Source organism: Numenius arquata, chromosome 15 (genome assembly GCF_964106895.1).
Source record: "Numenius arquata chromosome 15, bNumArq3.hap1.1, whole genome shotgun sequence".
NCBI classification, from domain to species: Eukaryota; Metazoa; Chordata; class Aves; order Charadriiformes; family Scolopacidae; genus Numenius; species Numenius arquata.
Window position 1 is genome coordinate 3,314,676 of NC_133590.1, and position 19,143 is coordinate 3,333,818.

Genomic DNA, 19,143 nt, shown 5'->3' on the forward strand with positions numbered 1-19,143 from the left:
GCAGCTGGAGAACTAACCTGGACTTTGAGTGCTCTGTCCAGTTTTGGGCCCCTCACCACAAAAAAGACATTGAGGGGCTGGAGCGGGTCCAGAGAAGGGCAACGGAGCTGGTGAGGGCTCTGGAGAATAAGTCTGATGAGGAGAGGCTGAGGGAGCTGGGGGGGTTCAGCCTGGAGAAAAGGAGGCTGAGGGGAGACCTTCTCGCTCTCTACAACTCCCTGAAAGGAGGCTGTAGCCAGGGGGGGTCGGTCTCTGCTCCCAAGTCACAGGCGATGGGACAAGAGGAAACGGCCTCCAGTTGCACCAGGGGAGGTTCAGATTGGAGATTAGGAACAATTTTTCCATGGAAAGGGTTCTTAAGCCTTGGAATGGACTGCCCAGGGAAGTGGTTGAGGCACCATCCCTGGAGGGATTGAAAAGCCGGGTTGCCATAGTGCTTAGAGACATGGTTTAGTGATGGTTTTTACCAGAGTTAGGTTGATGGTTGGACTAGATGATTTTGAAGGTCCCTTCCAACCCAGACAATTCTATGATTCTATAAACTAGAGGAAGGCTTGGAGGAGGGAAAAAGGTGACCTATGTCTGTCTGCAACCCTGTGAACTGCAGCCTCGCTTTCTTGATCACGTTTCTTTGGACTTGAATACACATTGCCATTGTGGAATGCATTTCCCTCTACCGCCACCACCACTTGAACACAAAGGTTAGAGCCAAAGCCTTTCAACTAAATTTGTATCTTAGCTAACTAAACAAAGGCCCTTTGCAGGACACCACCTACTAGGCTGAGGTCTAGACATCAGGTGAAGAATTTTAAATCAGAAGAACTGCTGTACTGGATTAGACCAATGGGCCATCCAGGCCAGCATCTCCTTTCTGGATGCCAAGGGAAAGAACACATAGGAACAAGATCTCCCTTGCTCTGTTCTTTCCTCCCAGTCCATGGCCCAAGTTGTTCCTCATGCAAAAGCTGCCTCCAGACCTTAGCAGTCAGTTAACTGCCTGTGGATCTCTTTTTTCAGAAATTCACTTAGTATTTTTCTGAACCAACTGATAACCTTGGTCTTCACAATATGCCATGCCAACGAGACCCACAATTTAATTATGCAACTCACAAAGATGCACTTATTTTTATTTCTTTTAAGCTGTTGTCTGATTATGTCATTAGGAATGCCCTTCCTCTAGCAACATGAAAAATAGTATATAGCCTATCTGACATTTTTATACCTTATTTTATAAATCCTGAAGATGTTCCCACTCTGTCCTCTCTTCCAAGCTGCAAATCCTGATCTACTTCTTATCCCTGTGTACAGATGCCACTCTGTGCTACTGACTGTTCTCAACAGAGGATTTTCAAATCTCCCCTAATTCCGAGCAGATATATGGACAATATTTTTCTGTTAAGTGCTAAAAAGGTGACCTAGAGAGGCTGTGGAATCTCTATAGCTGGAGATATTTATAACTTGACTGAACAAGGCCCTCAGTAACCTCCTCTAGACTTGTATTTATCCCTGCTTTAAACATGAGGTTGATCTAAAGATCTCCTGAAGACCCTTCAACCTAATTTTTTGTCAGACTCTATGATTCTACTACTACTAAAATTTGTTTAGATGGGGCAGAGGCAGAAAGAAATGTCACGTTGGGGCCCACCATGCCTTTATCTTCCTACAAAAGAAATACTTTCTGGAATGTTTCTTGTTTGCTTTCTGATCATTCTCTAGCATTTGGTTTTCCTCTCCAGCCTGTGATAAGCAGTAACCTGCTGTTCCCAACGATCTGCTTCTGAGTAATGGCAGTTAATTTTGAGTCCATCATTATATGAGTATAGTTAGGGTTGTCGTTCCTCATGTGCATTATTTTGCACTTGTCAACACTGAATTTCATCTGCCATTTTACTGCCCACTCAAGTACTGCGGGCTGCTTCCACGACTCTTCATACTCAGCTTGAGATCTGGCTATCCTCAACAGCTCTGTAGCATCTGCAAATAAGGTTTTACTGAATCTGCAATGAAGATAAATGTCTTCACCATTCTGTTTCTTTAAATATGAGTGAAGGGAGTACTCCTGACTGCTCAGATTTCAAGCATTGCAAATATTTCATTAATTCAGGAAAGCCTAAGAGTGAAATAAACAAACCTAGGTCCCATTTACATTACAAAGAGCTACTATACTGCAGGAAGTGGCTACAGCACAGAAGCCCAAGACACAGCTATTACAGTTCAGCACAGAAACACAGCTCAGCCCCCTTGGTGGGCTTTTGCTGCCCCACATGCTGCCATTAGAAGTGCTCTTTGCCCCATGTGCAACTCTTGCGTTTCTTTGGATCAGACAAAATTGATCGGTTTCTCTCTGGCGCCCGGGTTGAGCAAAATGCCAAGCGACGTTAGTAGCGAAGGTAAATCAGATTTCTAAAGTGCACACTCGTAACAGTCAAAGGGGTTAATAGTAAAGGACGATTTGTTTTGTGAAAATGATTAACCTGACAGCAGTCTCTTTAAAAAAAATCAATGTCTTCATTTGGCCCAGCCAAGGGGTCCTGGGTGGAGAGGCGATCGCTCTCCCCTTTCCTGGGGATGGAGAGATCCCGAGAGCCCACAGCCCCCCCTTCCCTTTGCACAGGTGACGAGACACGTGCCCCCCGTGTTCTGCGCTGCAAGTGTTTGGCTGTGCTGACCCTCCTTTGCAAGGCAGCCGGTCCAGCCCCACCCTGCAGATCAACAGACAACAATCTCTTACAGATGGCCTGCTGGCACAGCAAGCCTTCTCCAGCGCCTCACCTGTACTCCCTCTCCTGAAAGAGCTGAACAAGACTGGATCTGCCAGACTCTGTCCCGGATTGTGTGTAGGTTCAGTCCCTCGGCAATCTCCGAAGCAGGGGCAGCCGTCAGCAAATCCTGCTTGTTAGCGAATATGAGCACGGGGACTCCACTAAGCTTTTCTTCATCCAAAAGCTCAGCCAGCTCCTATATCATTTACAAGGGAGTGGGGTGAGGGGAAGATGGAGAGAGGGAAGAAAACCTTCAACCACCAGTGGTTGTCTCTAATTAGAAATATATTTAGGGCAAATACTGGAAGCGTGTGTTCCAGTGAAACCTAGATCGTATTATAAGAGAGCAAAAATGTATACAATCATCTCTGCCCAAGGTTCAAAAGCTATTTCTTCCAATTACAGGTTACAAAAATCTTCATCTTGGTCTGAAATTAGCAGTTGCCTTAAAGGCTACAACTCTGTGTTTTACCATTCCCTGCTCCCAGGAGACCAAAACTGATGAAACAGCAAAAAACATGTAGATCGGCAGTCGGAGGAATCTGTCTTAAGTTATTGCCTGACTGGCATTTGCACCTGAGCAGCTGTTGACACCAGTCGTGATATCTTTGCTAATAATGAGTTTCAGGGGTTTGTTCCAAGTTTTATACACTGCAATTTGAGCAGGAGAGGACTTCTTTTTTTTCCGCAGAAATGGAAATCTGCTTCCCACACAAAAGTGCTGATGCTTTTGAAGGCATTGGCTAGCTGAAGACAAGCCAGGTCAGCTTTACTAGCTGGACTAGGGCTCCATATGCACAGCACACATTGGGTGGCATCTTGAGAAATGGGTTTGTTCGTTCAAAACTGGGTGACTCAAAGAGGTTCTTTTAATAGCTCAAATCTGAATCTGCAGTGGATCAACAATGGCCGAAATGCTTCATGTCTAGGGTTGTGCAATGGCCTCGTGTGAAACAAGCACACAGTCTCAAAGCACTTCCCCATGTGAACATATGACAAACCCAACAGAACTTGAACCTGCAGGGACTGCTGGCTTTGCAGATAGATGACTACATGAGATTTTTGTGGGCTTCTCATTTAGCTGGAAAGGTCTCATGCTCTAAGATGCTGTCCTAACATCTTTCATCCACTGACTAGAAACTTTTGGATTAGAGTGCAGTCGGGGAGATGCTAAACTGCAACGGAAATCTGACTCCATCCCCCCAAAAGCAATGTTTGGTTTGGAAACCAGGACGAGAGAATGGAGTTATAAACAGCGTTGGCCGGGAATTTTTCAACAAAATAGGTCTTTCATCTGACAAGGCTGATTTATTGAAACCAAAAGTGTTTGTGGAAATATGAGGGGTCCGGGCTGACTCAGACAAGTGTTCTAAGCTTCTACTTCCTCTCCCTCTTTTTTGCCCAATGAATATTTAATTAATGATATAAAATGAAATAGCTCCAACAGGGGAAAGATTCCCCCCACCCCTAGAACAACCAGCAGTTCTGCTGTTAGGGTGTGTTCACGATACTCGAGAGACGAAAGATCAAGTACCTCCTCCAAATAAGGCAGAACAGAGGGCTTTAAACTAAATCTTCCATTTCTGGGGGGGGTAAATCCGTTGCTAGCTATTTTGGGACACTGTCACTTTCTGAATTTTACAAAAGAAAGTTCAAAAGTCCTATTTTTGCTCCATCCTAAACTACAAAATGTTACAAAACATCAAAACTTTGCAAAACGGAAATCTTATTTTCTGGCCAGTCCTAGTTACAAAGTTCTTAGTTGGTTTTTTTTTTTTTCAATTACGTCCAAAAGACAATCAAGTCAATATGATTTCCATTTCAACTTTGTAAATAAGAAAATAGGATTCCTCAGGGTCTTGGTTTGGCAAGGTTTAAAGGACTTAGAGAAGATTTTGCTTTCAGTATCAGGCTCCATTTGCTATTACTGTATAACTTTAATGAAAACCGTTCTATTTAAACGGAATTAGGCTACCTATTTTCCTTGTTTCACATCTACCAAAATGATCTGCATTGATGTTGAAAGGGAAGTCTCTTGAAATGCAAATTTCCCTCATAAACAACAAAATCATTTTCCTAACTTTTGTGAGCAAGGGGCACTCAGAAGCACTGAGTAACTTCAAAGGAAGCTGGGCGTAAGTAACTTACCTGACCCGTTTCTTCAAACCTCTTCCTATCTGCACTGTCAATGACATAGATCTAAAAAAGAAATGAGAAGAAAAGTTACTCTTCCCAGAAAACACTCTTCCACTGTATCATGTGCTTAAGTGAGCTGAGCCTAATAATTATGCTTTTGGGCACAAAGATCCAAGGTATTATTTATAGCAAATGTTGACAAAACTTCATGACATTCCGAAAGGAGATGAACCACCTCTTTTAAAGCTGGTGGGGTGGACAACCACGTGTGTAGGATCACAAAGGAGCTGGGGGGCAGTACTGGGGATGCTCTCACCATCTTCACAGCATCTATTATCTGAAGAGAACAGGAGACTACCTGCTATCTTTTCAAATGACCAGCTTACAAGCTGAAGCTGAGTCACAGGAGGGCAAAACCTGGGGAGCCAGACATGGTCTTTCACCCTGGCAAACTGTACAAGCACTGCACTGGTGTGACTACACCATGCTGTTCTCTAGCAGGATGCATCACCTCCTCAACAAGCCACCAAGGCACACAATGGCACTCAGGGGACAGATTAATATATTGATGACACTGAGTTCCTCTCCATCAGGCGATCCTACCGCAACCTCCTGGAGCAGGTGGTTGAGGAGGAGGGCTGGATCCAGCCTCTAAGACTCTATCTTCAGCTGCCAGGATGTCCACCAGGACGACAGAGAAGACAGGGAGCAGCTGGCTCACAAAGACTGAGAGCAAGAGTCCTACCACCCTCTCAGGGTTAGGCACCACATCTCATGGTCCACGAGGAGGTCCCAACCAGACACATATCCCCTGGTATGGAGAAGGGTTGATCCCCTGGCCTGCAGGCTCCCCTGCCATGGGTGGGGGTCTCCACCCTCTCCGAGCAGCATGGCACATGCTGATTTCTTGCTGTAAATGCAAACAAGCTTTCTCAGTGAAGGCAGCTGTAGGTCAGCACAGACTAAAAGGCTCCTCGAAGGTCCCCCTAAAGATGTAATTAGCAAGTCCAGCCACCCTTCTTCCCCCTATTGCAGTTCAGAGCACACAAATATCAAGCTACATCTAAAGAAACAGGGAACGTGAGTATAACACTCAGGCAAGAATACCTTGGTATCCCTTTTTCACTACTTGGCACAGGAAGGTTTTTGAAGGAGAAGGGTGCTGGAACAGCAGACAGGGACAGGACTGGTGACAAACACCGAGCATTTTGCTTCCAGTCCCTGCCATTCCCCATCAGTGGTGATTGAAGCTACTAGCATGTCATCTGCATGCTCTTTGGTGGCTTACAGGGAGCAAGTGTCAGCCTGGTTTTCAGGGAATAGATGAGCACAGCACCCCGCCATCAAGATAAATGGCATCCTCGCAGGCAGTCTCAGCATAAAACTCCACGCTTCCAGGATAATTTTGACCAAATAGTAGGGGGAGGGAAGATCTCTAGCAGCAATATCTATTAAACTGTAGGCACTCCCTTAATGAGCAGTGTTAGTGTTGTTTGAAATGGGACCAAACACGCAGCAGGAGAATCTGTATGGCAGGCCTGAGGAGGTAACCCAGCAACCTCGCAGACCTCTCTGCTGATCACTTGGGGTCTGCGGTCCTCCCGGGGCTGGGCTGATGTGCACTGACAGAGGCTGGGGGACACGCGGCAGGGCTGGACGCAGCTGCGTGGGGACACGTCAGCAGTGCATGCACTTGACGCCACGTGATGGGGAAAGGCCCGTGGGCACAGCGTGACATGCAGCCTCTCCCCACAGTGTGAGCCCAAGCACGTGCACCAACACTGCAGCAGCTACGCCTGTTCCTCTCTGCCCCTCCCAGGCATCCCCCCCTCTGCATCCCATTTTGGGGTAGGAAACACAGGCAAAAAAAGAAAGGAAGAAGCTGCAAGGCTGGCAGTTGTGCTCTGGGGTGAACCTGGACTGTCATCTCTCCTCCTTCAGGACATCTCAGGGGAAGCTTAGCAACACATGAAAGCAACAGTCAAGTGCTACTTCTCAACTGAAAGGCGGCACCTCCCATGTTACGGTGCTTCTCTAACTGGAAAGGAAGAGCTCTGAGTCCCAACCAGCCAGGCTTTCTCCTGCACCACTCCGTTCCTTGCTAGGGAGCTATTTTGCAAGATGAGAATTGGGAGACAACAGCGCTTGGGGCAAAAGCCACAAAAGCACAGCACAGAGAAGGTAAAGTATGTGCAGAGTGCCTACTTCCAAACCAGAAAAGCACTGTGCCAAATAGCTGCAGGTGCCTGTCTGAATATGCAATCAGCCAGATATCCACACCTTATTTGCCTGGGTTAAGCTTCCAAATATCACAGGTGTGTGATGCAAGACCAAGCTCTCATTCAAAGGCACCTGCATGGATTTGAATTTGCAATCACTTCCTGCTTTTTAGTGCCCTTTAGAGGGTCCTTTCTGCTCCATGAAATACAGTTTTGGAGAAGACAGGAGTAGGGTGTCCTGGGAACTGCAGCATATCTCATCTCCACCTTCCTTCTATGGCCAGGGCCACACAAGAGCCTGTTTCTGGCTGTGGTGCTTGGCAGCACAATTTGCCAGTTTGAACAGCCATTAAGTACACCGCATTGGAGAAAAGGATCTTGAGAAAGAAATCTCCTGTAAAGCTGGGCGCCTCCTTTGAGCAACAGGCCAAAACAAAACCTGGAGTAAGCAGGTTGGGCAGAATTTGCAAGTGGTGGGACTGGATGAAGAAATAACAGGAGGGATAAGTTAGCTCAATTTACAGAGGCACAACTTGCACCAGGTTAGTCAGAGGGTAAAATTACCAGTAAACCCGGGGTGAGGGCTGGCAGAAGAGCGAATAGAGCCATCAGCATATGCTTGATCCCAGTTTTGGTGTGTATGGCCATAGCAAAGCACTGCACTAATACGCAGTTTGAGAGTGGGTGTCAGCATGGAGTGCAGGTAGGGGAGCTCAGGTCCATGCACACACCAGTTATTCCCTGTGAATTCACACCACCGCTTCCCCCAAACTGATTCTGCTTCTATCTACCCATTTTCCTACTCACATGAAAAGAAAGCTTTTCCCTGTACATTGCTTTAACTGGGGCGGGAGGAGGGCAGGGAAAACAACTGCTTTTATCTCCTTCAGTCTTCAAATTCACCTTTATTTCTGCACCTCCCATGCGGCACACACTGGGAAGGGGGGAAGCCCAGTGTATCCCATTGCCTTTGCCAGCAGAGTCTTCCAGATATTGTTTTGCGGTTGCAGAGTCTCCGCAGCCTGAGCACCTGCCATAGCAGGCAAACATCCTTTAGCTGCTGCCTCGCAATGTTGACTTCAATCTGCACGCCTACTGCCTCCCCATCACACACAGCTGCAGAGTCGGGACTCAATGGCCACAGCCACCTCACAGCCATGCCATGTCCCCCTTCTCGATGGCCACAGAGGAGCAAGTGTGTCCTGCTGGTTTCTCAGATCCAGATCTTCCCCCTAGGAAGATCTCACCACTACTCTTTGCAAAAGCAACCAACCGGGTTTATGCTGTGGTGGCTGCCCTCAAACACCAGATTTCAAATTAAGATTGAAAAAGGAGGGTCTGCAAAAGAGCTGGTTACTGAGGGTTTATTAGTACCATTTAAATAACAGCTTAATTTGGACAGTGTTTTCTAAACCTGCAGGCGCACCCAGGCCCTTCAAGATCCTGACATAAGCCTTGCAGTAGACAGTCCTATTCCTTGTTGCACTGATGCTTCTGTGGAAGTGCACTGAAGCGCCTGACACATTAGTGAGTTTGTATGTGTGACAGGAGGGAGGAAGGGCGTCTTTCTGAGAGAGCTTCCCGCTTTCCCATGGGAGCCCTGCAGACCTTCCTTAGAATAGCCTTTTCTCTGTTCCCACAGGCAACATTGCTTGGGGAGAGGCCTGGAGCCCCCAGCCTGTCTTCATCCTGGAGCCCCCAGCCTGTCTTTACCCTGGAGCCCCCAGCCTGCCTTCGTCCTGGCACATGTGGCTGCATGTTAGAGGTGATCTTTGAAACTAGTCAGGACAGCACTTGGAGAGTCCCAGGGTAACATGCTCTGGCATGGAAACACAAAGGTCCTGCACTGTAAATATAATTGTAGTCATCTGTAGCTAATTATAAGGTAATTACAACTAAGTTGTCAAAACCATTAAAGGAGAGTCTTATGATTAAAGGAGTAAAAGAAAAGACAAGGGGTCTCTCTATGCCCCTCAGCCAGAAGCTTTCCTATCTGACATAGCATTTAATTCTGCCATGCCTCAGTTTCCTCAACTAGAAAACAAAGGCAGCATACTGACCTACCTCTACACATGAGGCTTAAGTCACTAATGCCCATGACAGGCCTTCAGAGTCTCCAGTGAAAGGAGCTATAGATGGGTAAACAACAAGTTATTAACGTTCTTTCATTTGAAGGAGACTGAGATGAGAGGAAAGGAACTGGCTATAACCAGCACCATCCTGTGAAAGTAAAAACATACAACTGAATGGTTTCTCCAAACATCACTGTATTTTTCTTACTGCACCCAACCAATCTTGCCATTTCACTCAGAATAACTGCTGTTACAATGGCAATGGTGTTGCTGAGGACTGGGACATTACATTACTTGTTCCTGAATTTCTGGCTGAGGCCTTGGAAAGCCATTGCATGAACACAGCATTCAACTGCAGCCAATACTCACAAGGATATCAGTGTTTTCAAAATAGTTCCTCCAGTACGGCCTGATCTTCCTCTGGCCACCTATGTCCCATACGTTCAGCTTGAAGCCTTGAGACTGTACACTTTTGATGTTAAAGCCCTGGAAAGAGCAGAAACAAAGCCACATAGAGCATAAACCTGAATGGCTGGAGCATGTTCACAAGCAGACATTAACACCTTATATATCCCATGCCTGCAATGTGCAGCGAGGTGGGCTGGGCAGCCACAAAGATGGATCGGCTGTGGGAGAGGCGCTGGCGAATGTGAACACAGCCGCCAAACCATCAGTTTGCCAGTGTTCTTGGGTCAAGGGTTGACGCTGTCATGGCTACGGAGACATATGATGCAGTTAGTGCCCTGGGAGGGCTCAGCAGGGTGGGTGCAGGAAGAGGTGGGAGAGCTGCAGATAAGGAGAAAACAAGGGCGCTGTGAGAAACAGGATTGAGCTTGTGAAAGCTGAGTAGAGAGTCCCAGCTAACACGAAGGCAGAGGTCTCAGCTCAATTCGACACGACACAGCTAATGCCGGGCTTAAAAGAGCAACAGCTGCATGTCTGAAGGGTCCATTTCATCAATTAGAGCACCAATTGAAAGGGCATTCAAGTAGAAAAACAGGATGTGGAGTGGGCTGGCAAAGTGGCTGCCACACAACCCAGGGGACTAGGGCTTGGAACTGGGGTGTTGGGGCTGGGAGCTTTGGGAGGCAGCTACGGGGTAGGGGGAAGCATCTCCCATAGCTCTCTAGCAACCTCCTCTGGTCAACACAGGAGCAATGCTGCAGTGCTTCTGATGGGGGACATCCCTCTCCCCAACCCTGAGGCTCAAAGAAAGGGGACCACAGGCATCAGAGAGGGAGTGCTGGAATATGCAGGACCCTTGCAGTTGGCTGGGTGAAAGATGCAAGGAGACAAGGACTTGCCCAGTGCTGCAGCATCACCTGTACGTGTCCCCTGTTTGGCAAGGACAACAGGAACAAAGTCTCATCCATGCAACCCCAGCATGATCCAAAAACCTTCTGCAGAACTTTTGCACGACCTGACAGATCTGGCCTGATGCTCTCTGGTTCTTTCAGGGAGCCTCCTCTTATGCAGAAAACACACCAACTTAATGATGCACCAGGCTCCAGTTGCCCCCCCTTTTACTAAAATACTCTGCTGAATCACTAGTGCTTTGTATAATAAGGCAGGTGGAACTACAGGAACTGCCTTGGGCAGAGAAAGGCCTTCCTCACCTGTGTTGGCGTGATGTGGCTGATGTCCTCAGATGCCAGCTGTTTCAGGAGTGTGGTCTTGCCTGCATTATCCAGTCCCAAGAGGAGGATTCTCACCTCCTGGTCTGGGGCACTTTTCAGTTTACGCAGGATCGACAGTAAACCCTAAATCCGCAAGAAAGATCATAGCTGTTATTTCCCCCCCTGACTCTTTCCCCCCACCATGCCATGCCCTCCTCCCTTGAAACGGGTTCTGTATGGTGGTGGATCCCAGGACACCTTGAACCCCTTCCTGCAGTCCATATTCCCGTTTCCTCTGCTGCTCCTCACCCCTATTTTCCTTCATCTCAGAGAGTATCGACGAGGTCTCAGACAGCACAAATGTCGCTCAGTGGGGTGCACCACTGGCTGCATTGCTCTTGTCACACAGCTGTCTGGCATTCTCTGCGCCAGGAAGACAGTGCCTACGCGTATCGTGTAGAAGCTGCAAACCAAGTTCTTGCGAGCTCTTCATTATCTTCATCAGAGGGAAAACCCCATTAATTTAATCTCCCTCCTAGTTAACTGCAGGTTACTACGTACCTGACATCAGTTCTTTTCATAGTAACTCCCTGATCATCTCAAACCCCGTTTATCTGTCTAAAACATGCTGGACCCATGGGGCACGTGCAGTTCTGATTCTCAGGATGTAGCACTTAACAACTATCTCAGATCACCACACATCCTCGCTAAGAAAAGCACAGTGGATTTCAGTCATTAGCCAGGCTCAGCTCTCTGAGCTGACAGTATCACTCAGGATTAGGAAAGAGAATATGCAGGTCAGCTCATTTACAACCGTGCACGTTACAGCAGCACACCCAAGCTTCTGTCAGTGCCACCGCTCAGAGACCTGCACCCCTCCAAAATGGCTGGAAAAATATTCTGGATCCTGGTGCATAACCAAGAGATGCAAATCACCCCACTTCCCCCCGGCCTCTCACTGCCCAGCCCAGCCCCACAGGAGAGGGGCAGTTGCAGCTGAGGGCACAGGAGCAGGCAGTGAGTCCAGGACTGCCTGGGTGTCCTTGGACACATTGCCATGCTGCTCTGCACCCTCTGCTTGGCAGGGACCGCTCCTCGGAGCCTGAGCAGCACACACCACACTGAGACCCAGCCTGGGGACACAGATGCTCTTGCAACTAATTTGCCTGAGCAGATCCGGGACAGGAATACACCTACAGCCCTTTCTGGAGCCCTCAGGACTCCTGCTCGGTCTCTCCCAGACAATTCCCACGTTGAAGACCCAGAGCCAGGAGCAAAGTTCAAATATCAGCACAAACCCAGGCCCGCAGGGCCCCATCTCTCAAGCTTTTTTGTTCTCCCATTTGCAAAATGGAGACAAAGCTTCTTGTCGACCTGCAAGGGTGAATCAGTTAAATGTCATGAAGTGCTTTGTTGCTATGAGGAACTACACCCTCTAAATATTCCTGCTGGGAGCCAAGGACTATTTGAGCCGTGAAGGTTGCTCCCGATCCCCTCCAGATCATGGCAATCAGAAACCTGTCCTCAAGATAAAGAGCTGCAGGACGCGGCACAACTGTCACCGCTGCAACGCGTCCCCGGCTGTAGCAGTGTCCTTCTGACGACTCCTGGAGAGCCCCACCTCGGCCATTTGGAAAGCAGGGCTTCCAGCTGCTCATCACACCGCTCCGAGGTGGGGAGCGTTTTGGAAAGGACACGGTGCTACAGGTCACAACGCCAAAGCTCTCAGTAACGCAGGATGAAAACACACCCAGATCCAAATGCTCATGAGATTTGATCCACCTCTCTAAGCATTTTCAATTTGTGAGTAACTTATCTGTTTTCCATTTTCATTTTCAAAATACACGCAGGAGGTATAAGAAACAGGTGAGAAATAAAATTGGGTTTGAAAGGTATCTGTAGAAAGTTGCAGGATTGTCACTGTTGCTGTGTTTTTAAAAAACACCGTGGAAAGCTGAGGTTCAGAAATTCAGAGCTCGTGCAAGGAACAGCAAAACTGCAGTCTCCAGCCCAATACGCGGGCTCAGGGTGTCACCCATCTCATAAACAGGCCCGTAAAAAACTGGGAATCCAGGCCCCCTGAAGAGCTGTTCATCGGGAACGGGGTCTGCTCGGTAGCGGGTGCCATGCCTGCACGGTGCAGGCACAGTAAATCCCAAAACTGCTTTTAATGGAAGCGCACAATCCTGTAGCATCCCGCGCTGAGCCCCCAGGGCCAGATGCTCACAGCTGGCTCTCGCCTGTGGGCCCGTAGCTAATGAATTTGAAGGGCTGCCTTCAGCGTGGGCAGTCGCTGTGAGCCCTCCCAACCCAAGAGCCCATCTCCCCGGAGCAGTGCCCAGCCCGGGTTCTGCCCCACCGATGGTCTGGACTTCCACACGGCTGAGGGAAGAGAAAAGGAACAGCCACAGAAATACCCCTAATGCTGACTTGTTTACATACACGTCCTAAGTGCCCTTGACATCATTAAAAAACACAAGTTTTAACTGCGTGACTAGCAACACACATTTTCTTTTCACCTGCAGTCAGATTTACAGTGGTGTTTGTTGGCTTGTAAATCCATGGATTTCAGCTCAGTGCGGACAGACCCCACAGGAGCAGGAACTCTAAAATTCACACGTTCTCCCTCCTTTCCAGGGAAAAACTGAATTTCCCATTCTTATGGGCCTGACCCAAAGCCAACACTCCCCAGCTAAAGCACTACTGCCGACTGCAGAGAGCTCCGAATCAGGCCCTATTATTTTAGTTTATTGCTCACGGTTAAAAAAAGAAGCTGTTGAAATGCTAATCCTATTCACAGCACCACTTGCTAAGAGCAGAGCAGTGTATCCCAGAGCAGATCAGGATTAGGAGCTTTTTATATTTCAGAATTCAACTCCAAAATACCGAGCGCAAAAAAATGTATTACAAAGTATTGCTTATCTACCACGGAGCAATTCTCAGGGGTCGGGAAGAGGAAGAGTTGTAAATGTTAATAGAGCTTCTCCCATTGTAGACGGATGCTATTTCTGGGCTAGTATGACAGCCTACGAGAAAACGATCAGCATCGTTCCATATTCTACTCAAGTGACACTGCTGCATGGCTGATCACAGGATTATCTGGGGTAGCCAATAGAAGAGAAGATATATATAGAAATAAAAGTATTCTCTAAGGTATAAAGTAAGCTGATTTAAAAGGCTGGAAGACAAGCAGGCCAACATCGAGAAGTGGACTTTATTTCAGTAGCTGCCAGCATAGGTTACATGGCCTGTATATTCAACTTAAATCAAGAGCCAAATAATAGCACCGGCTACTGTGATTGTTACTATTTTGTAAATATTATTTAAAACTTGCACCCAGCATTCTCCCTCTAGTTAGTGAAGATTTAAGATTAAGGCAAGTCACGCACAGATGGGTTTCTAACATTTTTATTTTTTTTTTAATTGGTCTTATGAGCACACTGGCTAGGAAGACAAAAAGCATTTCCTGACAGCTTAGTAGACTGGAAAAAGTAACTCAGCTGAGTTCCCTGTTGCATGCCACCGCTGTGTGGGACAAGCAGCCCTTACTGCACACACACTGATGGACAGGCACTTCTCTGCAGCGCGAATGCTGGAACTAACTCGGGTTGATGAGAGTCAGAAAGCAACCCTGTGTTATTGATGGGAAATGTCAGGTAGAAAGCCATGAAATGGGAAAATTTGGTGCAAAGAGGATGCTCTGAAGCAACAGGAGAGGAGCAGGCCTTTGAAGCGGGGCAGCAAACAAGTGTCTCAATGCTGGGACTTAACCAGCAGCGAGGAGGGAGGATGCCCAGGATGCCCACGTGGCAGCCAGGCCAGTGGCACTCGCTCACTGGGACGTCCAGGATGAGGAGCAGGACAAGTTTCGAGCAGGATGGCAGAGATGTCATCTGGCTGAGGAGCTGCAGAGACAACTCAGAGGAGTATAAGGGCAGCGTGTCATTTGCACAAAACTGAGCAGACTGCGGCATCTGTAACAGAGAAGGGAACTGCAGATGCTGTTCAGATAATGAAGAGCACAGCGTGGCAGCGCGTACAGCCTTTGCGAAGGGCAGTCACACACAGCAACTCAAGGCTGGGCACAGTCAGCCAGCAACCGCTTCTTGGTCACCTCTGGGTTAAGCAAACTATGTTTTATATCGGATTGGCTTGTTTAAAAACATCTTTGTCCTTGATGGAGAGGGTTTTCTTTACAAGCACCATGAGGAGACAGACTGATGGGGTCAGCAATGAGGAGACTGCATTTTCCAGACAGTGAGCGGGGACATACAAAAAGGAAAAAAAAAGACTCCTGACAATTACTATGAAATCAGAGTGGGGCATTAAATTCAGAGATGCAACTAAATGGGCAAGAGCACTCATAAACACATCGAGCATGAAAGCAAAGCTAACCATCTTATTAGCATCCTTCAGAAAACAGGGATGTGTGGTTTTATGAAAGTGTATCATTGCTAGGTTTAAAATACCCACTGAATTATCAAAGGACTTTCAGTTATAGCTGCATGCAGTAATCCTATTCTCTTAAAAAAATAAAATACAGACATATATAAAAATACAGTGACATTTATAGTCCTAGCTAAGGGTTTTGTGGGTTTATTCAGCTTTAAATCCATGCTGTATATGGGTCTTTTGAACTAGTTGATGCATGTAACTACATCCTGTACCACAGAAGCCGCTGAAAGGAAGATTCACTTTATAGGCCAAAGCAAAAATTGATTTGGGACAAACAGAGCATTGAGATAATCTGTTTAAATATTGTATCAGATTGGCAATATAAAGCCATAATGGAAAGAACAATTTCCCCTTGTACTGAGGGCTGGATACACAGGGCATGGATAAAGCACGGCCCACAAGCCGCTGCAGAGCACAGTTGATTCCTATTAGGAAAAAGAAGTAAATGTATTCTGTTTAACTTTATTAGCCACAGAGCTCAGATAATGAATTTAAAATAAAACCACCCTCAGTCACCAGCAATTGCTTATCTACTAGATGTGGATATTTAGCTGGAATCAAATCAATTCACTGAGAGGCAATACAGCCACAAAGCTCAGCACCTCAACCTGCCACTGCAACCACATCTCCCCCATCTCTACACCCCTGCACGGACGCCCTCTTCACCGCTGCTGCAACCACAAGTTACTTGTCTTCACCTTCAAGGCCTTTCCCAGCCAAGCGCGTCTGCTGTGGAGGTGATGGCTCCTGTCTCTCCACGGCTCGTGATGCCCCAGCCCCAGCACTGCCGAGCTCCGTTCTCAAACCTTTGTGCCTTTCCTACAACCGTGGGAGAAACTTCGCAAAATATCCATAAAACCACCCCGTGATTCTCCTGCTAATTCCTTGGCTGCCACACCTACAATCCTTGATGAGGTTTAGGCAGCCAACGTGCCAAGTTCAAACCTGTCTTGGGCTCTCCTTACTAATATCACCCAGTTATCGCTCACCTCAGGCAGACCCTAATTCCACAGCGCGGGGAATATCTCCGTGTTCTGCCTGCACAGCACCTAGCGCAGCTCTGGCCCACAATTTACTTTTACTTAAGCAATTTGGTAGTGGTTCACTGTTTTTAAAGAGTAAGTTAAAAACAGAGGGTGCACTCCAGAGGGCTGTGCTGCCATCCAGCGTGACCTGGACAGGCTGGAGAACTGGGCAGAGAAGAACCTAATGAGGTTCAACAAGGGCAAGTGTAGGGTCCTGCACCTGGAGAGGAAGAATGCCAGGCGCCAATATAGGTTAGGGATGGACCTGATGGAAAGCAGTTCTGAGGAGAAGAATCTGGGGGTCCTGGTAGATAGTAAATTATCCATGAGCCAGCAATGTGCCCTTGTTGCCCAGAGGGCCAATGGAAACCTGGGCTGCACAGGGAAGAGTGTGGCCAGTAGGTCAAAGAGGTCATTCTCCCCCTCTACTCTGCACTGGTGAGGCCACAACTGGAATACTGCATCCAGTTCTGGGCTCCCCAGTTCAAGAGAGACAGGGAACCGCTGGAAAGAGTCCAGCGTAGGGCAACAAAGATGATGGAGGGATTGGAGCATCTCCCTGATGAGGAAAGGCTGAGAGAGCTGGGACTCTTTAGCCTGGAGAAGAGAGGGCTGAGGGGAGACCTTATTAATGCTTCCAAGTATCTAAAGGGTGGGTTGAAGGAGGATGGAGCCAGACTCTTTCCAGTGGTTCCCGGTAACAGGACGAGGGGCAACGGGAACAAGCTGGAACACGGGAAGTTCCACTCAAATAGGAGGAAAAACTTCTTTCTGGTGAGGGTGCCAGAGCCCTGGAACAGGCTGCCCAGGGAGGGTGTGGAGTCCCCTTCTCCGGGGATTTTCAAGACCCGCCTGGATGCAGCCCTGAGTGATGTGCTCTGGGCAACCCTGCTTTAGCAGGGGAGTTGGACTAGAGGATCTCTAGGAGGTCCCTTCCAACTCCGACAATTCCGTGATTCCATTTCAGAAAGTCATGCAGGAGAAGCTAACATGGGGGAGGACAACGGGCTTACTTGAGCCAAATATCCTGCCTTCAGTGGTGGATATTTGAGGCTACATTTGTCGTCCAGGGTGCAATCCTGCGCACACAGAGCTGGAGGGGGGGGAGTCCTTCCTGACAACTGCACTGATTAGCTGCTGCCCTGAAGAATGACGTTTGATTACCTTTATCTTCGGCTGCAGAACTGCAAATGTCACTAATGGTCATAAAATCACCCAGTCTTTTTCAAAATACAACCAAAGTAAATTAATCTATTGAGCATGGTTTATTCAATACTTCTTACTCTGGCAAAACTCCCAAAAAATCATTTGCTTGCTGCATGTCTCCACCATATGGTGTCATTCAATGCAGACTTTCTTTCCTGCATTGAAATCCAAAATTTAACGGAGTCGAGTCACCTACAGAGTTTTTCCAGCTCAAACCTACTAACATAGTTTTCTGTCAAAGAGCTCGTGCAGCACTTTCTGGTTTGGTACATTAACCAATACCAGCATGAATCCTCCCTTCAAAATTAAAATCAAACTCCTCGGGTTTTAGCAAGTTTGAAGGAAGTGTTATGCCCTTCCCAAGAAGATAGGATGCCCAGCACCGGACAATGTCAGCAGTCTTTGTCTGGTTTCAGAACTCAGAAGTCTTGGCCAGTTAATCATAGAATCATAGAATGGTTAGACTTGGAAGGGACCTTAAAGATCATCCAGTTCCAAACCCCCTGCCCTGGGCAGGGACACCTCCCACCAGACCAGGTTGCTCAAAGCCCCATCCATCCCTTAAACACCTCCAGGGATGAGGCATCCACAACTTCCCTGGGCAACCTGTTCCAGTGCTTCACCACCCTCACAGTAAAGAATTTCCTCCTATATCTGATCTAAATCTCCCCTCTTCCAATTTAAAACCATTACCCCTTGTCCTGTCACTCCATCTCCTGACAAAGAGTCCCTCTCCGGCTCTCCTGTAGGCTCCCTTCAGATATTGGGAGGCTGCTATGAGGTTTCCCCGGAGCCTTCTCTTCTCCAGGCTGAACAACCCCAGCTCTCTCAGCCTGTCTTGCTGGTATATTGTCCTATCTGCAGGTAGCTTCTCATACCAATGTCTCAGCAATCAGTAAAATAAACCAAAACCATGACACGGAACCGTACTGGGAAACTAAAGCAGCGAGGCGCTATTAAAACTCTTGAAATCTTTTTTTCTTTTTTTTTTTTAATGGGGACATTTCAGACAATGAGGGACTAATGAAAACTTCTGGATATGAGGTTCACCTACAGCAGGCAGCAAACAGATGCTGGTTTTGCTACAAACGAGCTCAAGACCAGGAGAAAGACGCCCGACTACGCATTTAGCTACGCTGGTATTTCATCCTCCCCACCGGATCTGCCTAGCATCAGCTACACACTCCATGACTCAGTTTCCTCAACTGTAAAGTGGGGGCCATGCTCTGACAGCCCTAGTTTTGACACAATGATGTCATCTTCTATCAATGGTTTTAGAAAAACATTAGAAAAACACTGGCCATCCTCTGGCCCCCGCCATCTATCAATAACATACCACCCCCCTTGCTAAACACTGTTATTGTAGTGACGAGGAAGCCACAAGCTCTGCTTCACACAGCATTTCCTGAACTTTGGAAAGCTGTGTCTCCTTTCATGTAGCAGCCTCCCTTCGCCCTTGCTGTGCGCCCACCGCAGATGCTGCTTAACGGTGCCAAAGTCTTCAGCGCTACGCATCCCTCATGCTACGCAGTTTTATGGCTCATCTTTTCCCTCCCTGCTCCACCTATGACCTTCCACCACCCCTGCCCCACAGCTGTGAGAAAGGCTGGTGTGCTCTGCAGGAGGAGACACTTCCCCTCTGTACTTATTCA

At 47.7% G+C, this 19,143-nt stretch overlaps 1 protein-coding gene across 1 annotated transcript in view; it reads right to left on the reverse strand.

The window, feature by feature from the left end:
- The window catches only part of ARL3 (ARF like GTPase 3), a 28,417-nt gene that overhangs the window by 6,679 nt on the left and 2,595 nt on the right, over window positions 1–19,143 (reverse strand). Inside the window, exons 2-5 of the mRNA XM_074158911.1 lie at window positions 10,806–10,949; window positions 9,559–9,675; window positions 4,911–4,961; window positions 2,773–2,958 (exon numbers count right to left, since the gene is read on the reverse strand). Coding sequence (XP_074015012.1) covers window positions 2,773–2,958; window positions 4,911–4,961; window positions 9,559–9,675; window positions 10,806–10,949 — 498 coding nt within the window. The remainder of the gene's footprint in view (window positions 1–2,772; window positions 2,959–4,910; window positions 4,962–9,558; window positions 9,676–10,805; window positions 10,950–19,143) is intronic.